The 12407-nt window shown below is 36.0% G+C and overlaps 1 protein-coding gene across 3 annotated transcripts in view; it reads left to right on the forward strand.

The window, feature by feature from the left end:
• The window catches only part of gpam (glycerol-3-phosphate acyltransferase, mitochondrial), a 33808-nt gene extending 22099 nt beyond the window's left edge, over positions 1-11709 (forward strand). For all 3 annotated transcript variants that reach the window (XM_084433558.1, XM_084433557.1, XM_084433559.1), the window contains exons 14-21: positions 1631-1701; positions 1810-2074; positions 2233-2381; positions 4521-4598; positions 5012-5143; positions 6827-7016; positions 7325-7383; positions 8562-11709. In XM_084433558.1, the coding sequence (XP_084289684.1) occupies positions 1631-1701; positions 1810-2074; positions 2233-2381; positions 4521-4598; positions 5012-5143; positions 6827-7016; positions 7325-7383; positions 8562-8678 (1061 nt within the window). In that variant the 3' untranslated portion in view covers positions 8679-11709. The remainder of the gene's footprint in view (positions 1-1630; positions 1702-1809; positions 2075-2232; positions 2382-4520; positions 4599-5011; positions 5144-6826; positions 7017-7324; positions 7384-8561) is intronic.
• The last annotated feature ends 698 nt before the right edge of the window (positions 11710-12407 follow it).

The following is a 12407-nucleotide window of genomic DNA, read 5'->3' on the forward strand; positions in this document are numbered from 1 at the left end:
TTTTTTTTTTACTTTTGTGGCGGAATACTCTACTGCTTCGAGACAGGTTAAAAAGATCATAAATAGACACTGGAGAGTCCTGGAATGACCCCAATCTTAATCATTTGTCTTCTTCTAAACCTCGTTTCTGTTTTAAAAGAAGCAGACATATTAGAGATATGGTGGTTAGTTCTATGTACCAGGAACCCACACAGACAAACTGGCTTTCTCAACAAGTCTATGGGAATTACAGATGTGGTAGATGTGCACATTGCGCCAACACTATAGACACTAAAACATTCAGTCACCCACATTCCGGACGAAAATATAACATCGAAGAATTTATAAATTGTCTATCGACCCATGTCATTTATGTGCTGATATGCCCTTGTGGCCTTATGTATGTTGGGCAAACAAAACGAAACCGTAAGCTGAGAATTGCAGAACATACGGCTGCTATCAGAAACAATAACCTTGACTATGCCATTGCTAAACAACAGAGAAGAACCATAGTTCTGCTGCCTCGCTTAGGTTTATTGGTATTGAGAGGGTATTGCCAATCCCTAGAAGAGGTAACATAATTAAACAGCTCTTGAGAAGAGAAGCTTTTTGGATAAATGAACTGTCTACTGTTGAACCCTATGGTATGAACGAATCACAGGATTTTAGCTATTTTTTTTATAAATATGGGTTATAGGGTATTGACTATTAGCTTCATTGCAGTGCATGTATCTGTAACATTGTGGACATATTGATGATGTATATCTGTAATGTGTATATATATTTTTCATACTACATACGTAGGGAATGTGTTGGATATTGGCATTTAAATATTATGACTTTAAGAACAACTGATCATGTGACTCAAGGTAATTAAGAGACACCCATGATAATATATATATATATATATATATATATATATATATGTATATATATATATGACAAAAATAAGACCAATCTTATATTATTATTTATATATAAAATTATATTTATTTAGATTTTTGGGTGAAATATGGCTTGGACATATTGTGTATACAGCACCTGACAGTTTTTGTAGGTTACTGCTGGTCAGTCCTCACCATGGTGGCATGTTGTTCTTGGCCAATCACATTCCTCTGTGTTTTAACGCCCCCTGTTGGTGCTTTTTTTTTTTTTTTTTTGAGGACAGGACACCAGAGTATCGGCACTCTGAGGTGGAATTGCAGCTTGCTTTTGAATGTTTAATATAGACTGTCATGAACCCAGTTTTCAGCTCTAAAGTCACACTGTTTTTCCCTCGTACAGCATTTCTCAGGGACATTCAAATTTTTTTCAGCACACGGACAATGTCATGGAGTTTGTAGATCATGCAGTTATGAATTTAAATAGTGTCCCTTCATCAGAGCATTTAAAGGTGAAGTCAAGCGTGTAATTTCTGTGGAAATGTGGACTGTTTTGCCACAGTGTTTTACGGACACATTTCTGGAAAGTTAACCTATGAATAGATATAGTTATGTCTCTACATATTAAGCCTGGATTTTAACATTGAACAAAAATGACACTTCACCCTTAAGGGTCAGTCTCTGATTGATCGGCATCTCCTCCAGTTTGTTTCAGTTAAAGCACTTTCACTGTCAATCATTTTGATCGCTGCCTTCTATGTTTCCCACAGCCGCCTGCAAGTCCTCAGCAATCATGTCCACTCACATCGTGGCCTGTCTCCTCCTGTATCGGCACAGACAGGTAAGTACCGTCCTCACTTCCTAAACGACACGCACAATGGCAACCCTTCCTTCTTTGGCTTGGTTTTACTGGTTCATAACCATTGTAACAAATGGTTGCATTGGGCAGGGTGTACTGCTGTCCAAACTGGTGGAGGATTTCTTCAATATGAAGGAAGAGATCTTGTCTCGGGACTTCGACCTGGGTTTTTCTGGGAACTCGGAGGACGTGGTCATGCACGCACTCAGCCTTCTGGGAAACTGTGTGAACGTCACCAGCACCAACAGAAACACGGAGTTCATCATCGCCCCTAACTACACTGTGCCCGCACTCTTTGAGCTCAATTTCTACAGCAACGGCCTTTTCCATGTCTTCATTGCAGATGCCATTATAGGTAAAAGATCTGAGACGCCACATGTCATGACGACCCTAATACCAATATTGTGCACACACACTTTGGATGCATACCGAATTTTACAAAGACTGATGATACTTGGCTGAGGATGTCAAAACAGATGTAGCAATGATCGAAACTGTTTGTATGTGTGCTAGCTTGCAGCGCGCTGGCCCTGCTGAGAGAGCAGTCTGCAACTTCACTGAATGAGCAGAATTCTTCATCCACGCTGCTCAGTCAGGAGAGACTGATCCGCAGAGCTGCAGGCCTCTCCCACTTTCTGTCCAATGAGGTGGCAGTAGCGCTGGTATGCACTCACATCACTGTTAGATAAGTTGCACCACCATCTAGTGGTTGAATATGGATATAGTATCATTTTTTTTTTAAATGCTGACTCGAAACTTTTGACTCCATAAATCAACATTAAAAATGTACAATTTAAGTGAAATTCATTACAAAAAAAAAATTATTTTCATGATTTAATGAAAATAATTATTTTCACTATAGACTAAAATAGCTTATTGTACTGTATAGGCTAGTGTATAATCACACTTTAACAAGGGATTTGCTTGTTACATTTTTGGTACTTTCAAGCTTTCTTGTCCTTGATCTGTGTATGTTATGTTACAGGGATGTTCTTAATTGCGTTGTTCAAATTAAAGGGTTAATTCACCCCAAAAATCTGTCATTAATTACTCACTCTAATGTTGTTCCATCCAAACCCATAAGACTTTCGTTCATATTCGTTATTACATTATTTTGATAATTGGCCAAAAAATAAATCTGTTCAATCTGATTCTGTTGCATAGAGCTGAATGAAGAATAATATATTGATATATAAATGAAAATATTGACACTTCAAAAAGTTCATAAAGAGATCGTAAAACTAATCCATATGAATTTAGTGGTTTATTCAAAATTTTCCAAAAAGACACGATCGCTTTATATGACGAACAGATTTCATTTAGGCTTTTATTCATATATAAACATTGATCTGCGAACTTAAACAGAACCTAAACCGAACCTTCTTGACCCACGAGAACAAACCTTAAGCTCATTGGTTCTTGTGGAAGCTCAAACATGATGTATAACACACGAGAATGAACCTCATGCTTGAGCTTCCGTTTACCATATCTGATGTGTGCGTTGATAAATGTTTCATGTTTCAATGTGAATAAAAGCTTAAATTAAATCTGTTCGTCATATAAAGCGATCGTGTCTTTTTGGAAAATTTGGAATAAACCACTAAATTCATATGGATTAGTTTTACAATCTCTTTCTGAATTTTTTGAAGTGTCGAAGTTTCAGTTGTGTAGGTGTCTATGGAGGCACGGAAAGCTCACAGATTTAATCAAAAATACCTTCATTTGTGTTCATAAGATGAGCGAAAGTCTTGGAACGACATGAGCAATTTATGACATTATTTAAATTTTTGGGTGAACCTTTACCAACATTGATAGCTCAGGGACAGCCCCTTAAAAGTGTACACACGTGACCTTGGTTACTAGCCCACATATTATATTGATTACTAGCCCACATTTTATATATAACTAAGCTGAGAAGAACCGTTTGATCTCTAAAGAAAAACAGAGTGGTATTCTTCTACACGGAGAATATCACAAAACCCTTTCGGGAAATGGAAATTTGACCCCAAAACCAAAGGGGAGGAAAAATTAAATTTAAATTTTATTTTGCATAAAGAAAATGTAATCTACTAAGACCGCTTCACCCAACGGTTTTATGTATCACTACACAACACCCCTAGCAACCACTATTAGCAACTTAAACATATGTTTGATATCACTGATATTGTTCATTGAAGCTTATAGAGTAGAGTATTGTGAGAGATCGAGTAAGCGAGTTCACCTGCATTTATAGTAGATATAGCATTTTCCTTCAGGTCAGTCCTATATTCATAATAAAAGAATCCGTTTGAATGTCTGCTGCGATATCTTGTCCTTTTAACAGTTAAAGGGTTTTCCCATGGCCTAGTCATTTGTCAGTTGCGTCTTGCTTTTCAGTGTTCACAAGTTTGAGTCCTTTCAATGTAAAAGTCTTCATTACTGACTGACTCACTCATAAAGACTCCCGCTTCACGTCGTGCCCTTCAGCCGTGACTTATCCACGATACAGCACAGCCTGTCTTACCTTATTGCTTATATATCTATATATCTATATATCTAGATAGATAGATAGATAGATAGATATAAATGTTTTACTTGTATACAAATGTATATAGTTTTTATTCACGTTCCAGTAATGAAAATTGTGTGTATGTATATATATATATACACACACACACACACACACACACACACACACACACACACACACACACACACACACACACACACACACACACACACAAGCAAGATTACTGATTCATGTTTAAGAAATGCAAATGTTATTCATTGAAGTGTTTTTATGTTGTCTTTACTTTCTATAGCCTTGTCAGACTTTGTACCAGGTCTTCCATGATGCAATCACCAGGTTAATTCAGTATGGTGTGCTTACTGTAGCTGAGGTGAGCTTTGTCAACTCCTATGTCTTGTTGCTTATTTATCTTTTCTTTTCTTTTTTTATTTAAAGCTACAGTACTTAATGGAAAAATGCCGTCACAGACCATATAATGTTAGAATGATGCTGTGAGATTTCTGTAAATTCCTTGAGTATCCGCATTAATGGACACTCAGGCTTATTTCTAACCTTTTTTTCTGTTTAATTTGAGACTTAATATTTTGCTATTGGCTTATTCTAATTACCAATTCATTATTGACTTTATCAATCAGTGAAAGTACATGTACCAGCTAGGTTTTCTTTTTTGGGAAATACAACACATCCAATAATATTAGTTCATAATATTAATAGTATTTGTGAGTCAATCATTAATTAACAATAAGAATTCAATAATTGACTGAAATTCATCTTTGTGTTCAGGAGGACCAGGAGGAGTTGAGCCCGTCTGAGGAGCCTTGGCCCAAGAAGTTTCCAGAGACTCTTTCTTGGCGAAGTGATGAAGAAGATGAAGACAGTGACTTTGGAGATGAACAGAGAGACCGTTACCTAAAGGTAAATATAATACTGCAGGGGCCTAAACATTGTTAGAAATAACGTGCGTAACACCCAGAATAAGAAGAGAGAAATTAAAGTTAATTGTTTGGCTAGAGTAACATCACTCACAGAAAACAAAACCATGAAAACCATGATCTTAAGTTTGCTAAAAAACAACTCCTTAATTCCTTTTAAATAAATAAATAAATAATAAAAATCTCACGCAAATTAAGAGATTAGTAGTTTAAGTGGAAATTTCTTACCTGGAAGAGTTGCTTAAAGGCACAGTGTAAGTTTCGCCGCTAGAGGTCGCTTATTCAAATCAGTAACGAAGGTGTAGCTTGATGACGCCGTGAATGTGTGGAATCATGTGAAGTGTTGTCTTCACCTCCACGGCCGATGGAAAGCAATTCGATGGGTGAGCTAATGTATTAAAGTTTTATTACCATTGCTGTGAAATGAAGCGGGGCCGAGAGCCGAGGGCATTTGCTGTTTTTATTATGCTTATATGCCGCAGTCTTTCGCTGCCGCTCCTTTCGTTTTGTTGTTTATGCATATTTTACGATTAAAGTTACATTTAACGTCCACCTCCTCCTTCCCTGAACTTTGTTACAGTTACGTTTGATCACTTAAATTCACATTATTTTATTTCATTGGAATGAAACAGCCAAGTGCTGAATTACTGCTTATACAGGTCGCTTTATTTGACGAATTAAAATTGTAGTGCAGTGCTGTTTTACTGGCCAAACAATCATAGTAAAAATACATTAGAGTGTGTTGAAAGTTATGTTATAACGTTACTCTGTGCTTTCGCTCTTTGGCTGAGACATTTGTTGCAATCTAGATCGAAATTAGAATATTATCTAAATAAAAGCTGGATGACGACTTGTGTTGCTAAATGGCATGTGGTTAATTTTAAAATGTATTGTATGGTGGAGAAAATACTGTATTACCATTGCTACAAATAAAACTCTTTTGATTATGCTTTGTTAGCCAATTGACAAAATAGCATTTTCTCTGAGGCATGGTACAAGCATGTATATTACAGTCGGGGTAAATCAAGAAAATGAGATTCAAACAATAAGACTAAACGTGTTGGGCTATATAAGAATGATTCGTTTTGTTGATAAAGATATCCTAACAGTTGCTCACTTGTCTAATAAAACGCATAATATATTAAAGCGTCTTTAGTGTTTCCATGGTTTCTACGGAAGTTGAATCAGAAATCAGAGTAAGGCGGATATGACATCAGACATGCGACACTGTGACACGGGTCATTGCACTGGTTAAAATAGCTGATTTCTCTGGATTTAAACATTGTAAACATTTGTGATAATATCAATGCACAAGTCAACAAAATAACACTGTTCTTGTGTTTTTGGGATCTTTTAATCCAAAAATCTTGCAAATTGTGCCTTTAAGACAAATAGAGCAAAAGCTTTTTGACCTATTTATTTAGCCTATTGCAGCAAAGAATGAGATCATTCTCCACATTGAAGATACCAAAGTATGACGATTTATGAAAGTGTCTATATTTCAGGTATTTTAAAAATTTCCCCTGTAGAACAGTGCACCACTATATAAAAAAGTTGACGCATGGTTTCATAACTCTTTTGAAATCCCCTCATTAAACATTTTAGAAGAAATATATGCCATTACATATTATTAAACCCCAGTGTGCTGTTTTTTATTTTATGTTAGGTGAGCCCATCAGCTGAGCACCAGGAATTTTATACTTTTCTGCAGAGGATTCTCACTCCAGTGCTGGAGGCCTACAGTTGTGCCGCTATCTTTGTACACAACCTGAGTTCGCCCATGTCAGAGAGAGAGTACACATATCAGCTTTTCAAGTATCTGCTAACGCGCACAGAGAGAGGAGTGGCTGCATATGGTAAGCCACATTCAGTTCCAATGTGCTCTAGTGTGTAAGCTTGTTTCTCCACTACCACCGTAGAGGAAATTCAAGACATTCCCCCCCCCTTAAATCTTTCCGTGCCTTGGCATCAATCATTTCTATAAATGCTATTTTTAAAACATTTTCTCGTCATTCTCTTTTCTTGCATCATGGTTCCAATCTGATTGTTTGTTAAGCTCTTTGTGCTAGAATCTTGTATGAAGGGTGCTCTATAAAATGAATGTATTAATATTGATGACATTGATGGGTATGTATTTATTTGTTTGTTTGTATGTTTTTTTTAGGAGAGAGTGCCACACACTGCCTCGTAAAGAACACAGTGAGAACATTTAAAGAGCTGGGGGTGAGAGAGCCGTCCTCTAGCATTTACTGCTTACTCACAGATCTAAACCACTGACATGCAAAATATTAGAATTGGACTCAATGTGCCATGTTGACGCTCTTATTGCATGCCTATTTAATGCATTTGAATGATAGATTATCAGTGAATAACACAAAGCTACCGTATGACTTGTAGTAGTATGAACTACTTTTATCATACTTTGTGATTTTTGAAGAGTAACATGATACATCTTTTGTGTTCTATGGATGAAAAAAAAAAAAGAGTGAGGGTCAGTAAATGATTTTGAACTAATAACCCTTTAATGTTGCTCTTGCAAAGCAATACTGCATTTAAATTTATTAATTTATCTTTAAATGTTTTAAAAGCCATTTTCTGTATTTAAAATGTTGTGAATGTAGGCCTGCTTTGCAAAAAAATCTAGACCTTCAATATTCTGTTTTTTCCTTCACTTTACTCAATATTTAACAAAACTGAAAGTTTTCAGTTCCATTGAAACTCCTTTGAAAATTAAAACTGAGAAACATTTATTTTCCCCCACCCAATAAGTTTTTTTTGTTATTCCGTGTTTAAATATATAGATATTAAAAATGTTTTTGTTAATTAAAATAAAGCTGAAATAAAATAATATTTAATGAAAATTAGAAATTAAAATTGTAATTTTAAATATGTTTTAATGTAAAATTTAAATGACTAAAACTAAAATCAGGCTAAATAGAAATATTGAAATATAAAAATGACAAGCATATAAAATTACTAAAACTATAGTTAAAACTGAAAATATAAAAAGAAAGCTAATTCAGAATATTAATAAATACTACAATAGTTTCTAAGGAATGCTAAAATAACACACACAGCTTTTAAAATGATTGACTTTTTTTACTTTTTTTAATAAACATTTAACTAAATTTGATTTCAAGTTGAATTATAAAACAATTTTAAGATTTTATCAGTTTATCAGGTATAACATGAAAATAACATTTGTGTATATCTAAAAGACAGAAATGAAAGACAGAAAGAAAAAAACAAAGAAAGAGAGAACCAATGGTCTAAATGAGTCAAAACAAGAACATAAATTGAATGTGCACTTCCTATTCTTTTCCTGTCCTATCCTCCCCCACCCCTGTCTGAAGTACTTCTTGTGCAAGTAGTTAACTAATCATGCTATTTGTGATTCACAGGTGCTTAAAGAAAGACGAGAAGGTGGTGTGTGCAGTCTGGAGCTGAGCAGTTCTTTCTTACCTCAGGCCAACAGGAACAAACTCCTGCAGTACATTCTGGGTTTCAGTCTGCTGTGACATCAACGCAGCTGTGCTGCTCTCCACCCCACTCAAGGGCTTTTTACTGGCTTATCATGACTGTCAAAGGTGCTACTCTAAGGAAAGCTTTACCTGGAAGTGCCTTCACCAAACGCCTCATACTAGACTTATAAGTTTGTCTTCCCTTCACTATAAAACCACTTATGCAGTCTTCAATACACTAGTTCTGTCAGCCCTCTCGTTTACTAGACGCTTCCACGCACACACACACAATACTGTACCAGTTCTGCCAGTGAAAGCCCTTGTTTTTGAGCTAAATCAGGGGTCTTTATAGCTCTGAATGTTAATATGGACTCAGACAGTTTGGTTTTAGTTTTTAACTTAGATCAGTACATGAATGTCACCTTCAGTTTTAGCAAATTTCCATCATCGGGATGACGGCTAGCGTATGGAAATCTTTAAAAAAGGGCATTTCATTTTTCTTTTTAACCACTTGTTCTGTCAGAGCATGTAAAGAAAATGTCATTCTCTGTACTTTATCTTAAGGCAGAGAACAGAAAGTCTATGTATATTATCTGTTAATTGCAACCACGAGAAAAGGAAATAGTGACTCATTCTGCAAATCATGCAGCAAACTTCTAAATAGTTACTGAGAAATCTGAGCCATGAAATCGTGTCGGAAAGGTCATGTTTACTCACGACTGGATGTCCATGACATATAGTTAGTTACAGCTATAATATTGTGTAATACAACAAACAGTAGATTCATGTAATGGTTTTAGCAGGCCTGGAGGATCTTGAGGCCATCGACTAGGCGGGGAACGTTACTGGAAACAGAGCTTGAATGCTTCTACTTGGCTGACCATCACTAGATCTAATTTGTAATATTTGGAGGAGGTTCTGTTGCTGCCAAGAATTTTTATTCCCTCCTCAGTTACTGGTATATTTTATTTTGGAGTTAAGATCCTCGGCAGCAAGTCTACTGTAGCGTGTGTGCATGTGTGCAATATGTCTGTAGTATGTGAATTAAACTGTATTTATGCCACAGATCTGTCTCAAAGCACAAAATAACCATAATTCAGATAAAGGCATGTTGCCTTAATAACCACTTACTCAACCAGTGCAATATTTTGTTGGCCGTAGTATGAATCGAAAGGTAAACGTTGAGGACGGTCCCAAAACTACAATTGTAATACTGTCTTTATTAGCTGCTGATTTATCATTTCCAGCTTAGTTTGTCATGTGTTTTGCATTATCCCGAATATGATCGCATGCTTGTTTTGACAAGTCGTTGAAGAGAACTCCTTTGTGCGTCAGCCTGTAGATGTTGCTACGCAATGGACCTGTTTTTACTGTGAAGGAATGTAGTTGGCAGACATACACACATTACGTAGGCTACTGGGAGACTTCGAAATGAGATCCGGGGTTCCCATGCTCATGGAAAAATATGGAAGCGTCAAGGTATTTCAAGGCTGTGAGTTCCAGGGCTAGGAAAATCGTGGAATTTTACATCAGTGCGTATAAATTAATTAAATTAAATATAAATGCTCGGCTGTAACGTGTAAAAATCCTTATCCAGTAATCCTCAACTACAGGAAAAGTCCTGATAACAGAATAATAGAATATAGAAGTGTCACGTGAGAACTGCTCAAAATGCTTAATATATAATGGGTTTGAAGCGATATTGAAAATGTTTTTGAGATAATTGAATAAAAGCTGTGAAGGTTAGTTTCATTTTAAAATGAAAAAGCATATTGTTTATTATACGCAAGGCATTTTTGGACAAAATAGTTGCTCTGTCTGGCAGTATGGCCTCAAACAATAAGGTTAAAATGGCAATACAACGTCTCTTCTGAATGGAATAATAGCTTACTACTTATTAAATATTGCGCAGTATATATTGGATACTAACTACCTTATTAATCATTTGGGATTTATTCCACATTTTAAAACTGACCATCAGATTGCATAATAAATGTAAAAAATATTTTCAATTTTTAATCATTGTAAAGGCAGTCTAATCAAATAAATCCAGAAATGTAAAAAAAAAATCACAGCTAATATTATTTACCATTCATTTGAAACGTATTGTAAATGCATTGCATTGTGAGATGTAGTGCTCCACGCCATAAGCTCTCCTATATGATGCTCATCTGGCTATTCTATGCATACTATAGTGCAGCAATAGTAGGCCTAATAGTGCTATTCTGAATATAGCCAATGTTTTTGAGTCAAGGGAGGCAGAATAGATCAAGTATGTGATTCCTAACCCTTCTCTACAGTGTGTGAATGTGTTCAATTAGCACTGAAGATTGTATTTTTGAAATTGAAATGACTATAAACAGCCACATGCATTAATCTCTCCCAGACAGCAATAAGACATTTATCATAAGTCCCCCGTCCATTAACGCTGTTGTCATATTACTCTCAGTCTCAACCCAACTGGATTGTTGGTAATTGCTCAATTTATCAAGAGATCCCATTTGTGCTGTGAACGATATAGATTTGAGGTGTTATTTTAAACCAGTCCCAGTCACATTTAATGTTCTGATATCAAATAATGTGTTTGTTTTCCTCAACATTTTTAAATCAGCTTTGTATATAATTTAGTTTCTATCCCACAGTTGTCTTGTGGGATGGGTGAGTTTACTAAATCAACCTCTGTTTGGTTGTCTCTTGGTTAACCTCTGGCGATTCTTAACAAAACGCTGTAAATCTGCAGACAGAATGCTGTTTATGAATGCCTTTATTCTGTTCAACAGTTTTGTAATTTGGCATGTTTTTTTGAGTGATGTGTCATTTAGTGCAAGGTTTCCCAAACTGGGGTTTATGAGTTGTCCAAAAGCTAATGAAATCATATAAATGTAAAAAAAAAAAAAAAAAAAAAAAATCATTTAAAAAATAAGTACAGAATTAAAAAAGAAAAAGAAAATGTTTGGGAATCCCTGTTTTAGTGCATAATGTTGGAGGGGAACAATAACATTGAGGTCATGCTCATTTTTCTGTGAAGCATTTTCATGCACTGTTATGCACTATGAAATAAATGAATGTTAACAAATAGTAAACTTAATTTTCTATGTCTGAGTAAAGTTACTTTGGATGATTTAATGCACAGACTTCACCATAACTAAATGTTGTCATCACACAATACTGCGCGGTGTAGATGCCATTGTTTTTCTTAACATCTGACAGAAATTTCACATCTAAAGGCCCGGGTATTCTTCATTTTCAGCGTTGCACTCCGTCTCGCGCACAGTGAGTGCGCTTCAAAGTATAGGCCTACTCTTTTGTCCGTGAGTGCGGAAAGACGCGTTCGGCGCGTGTGCACTGTCTAGTGGACTTTGTTTTCAAGCGCCCAAGTCGCTCGCACATGCGCTGTTCTGACTAGCACATCCATCGTCCTCGCGTACACGAAAAAATGGACTGCACGCGGACCCACCTGATAACGAAAATTACATCACGCGGACCAACGTGCAACGCGGATGGCAAAACTAAACTTTGGGATTTATTGTCAAATATTGTTTATGTAAATTATCCATACAATAATACCATTTATAGTCCTCATATACTCATACTTCAATTATTGTCATTATTATCCCCAGTCTCGCTCGTTTTTCAATGTCAGTGCTGCGTAAAAAAAGGTTTAAGCCAGCATAAACTGATATGCTGGATTTAGTGGTCTCGTTGGCTATCAAGTCTCCCAGACTGACGAGCTGGTAAACTCCTAAAAACCCTCCAAAACCAGCCAGGCTAGGAGACCAGCCTGCA

Source organism: Rutilus rutilus (assembly GCF_951802725.1).
Source record: "Rutilus rutilus genome assembly, chromosome: 16".
Lineage (NCBI taxonomy): Eukaryota > Metazoa > Chordata > Actinopteri > Cypriniformes > Leuciscidae > Rutilus > Rutilus rutilus.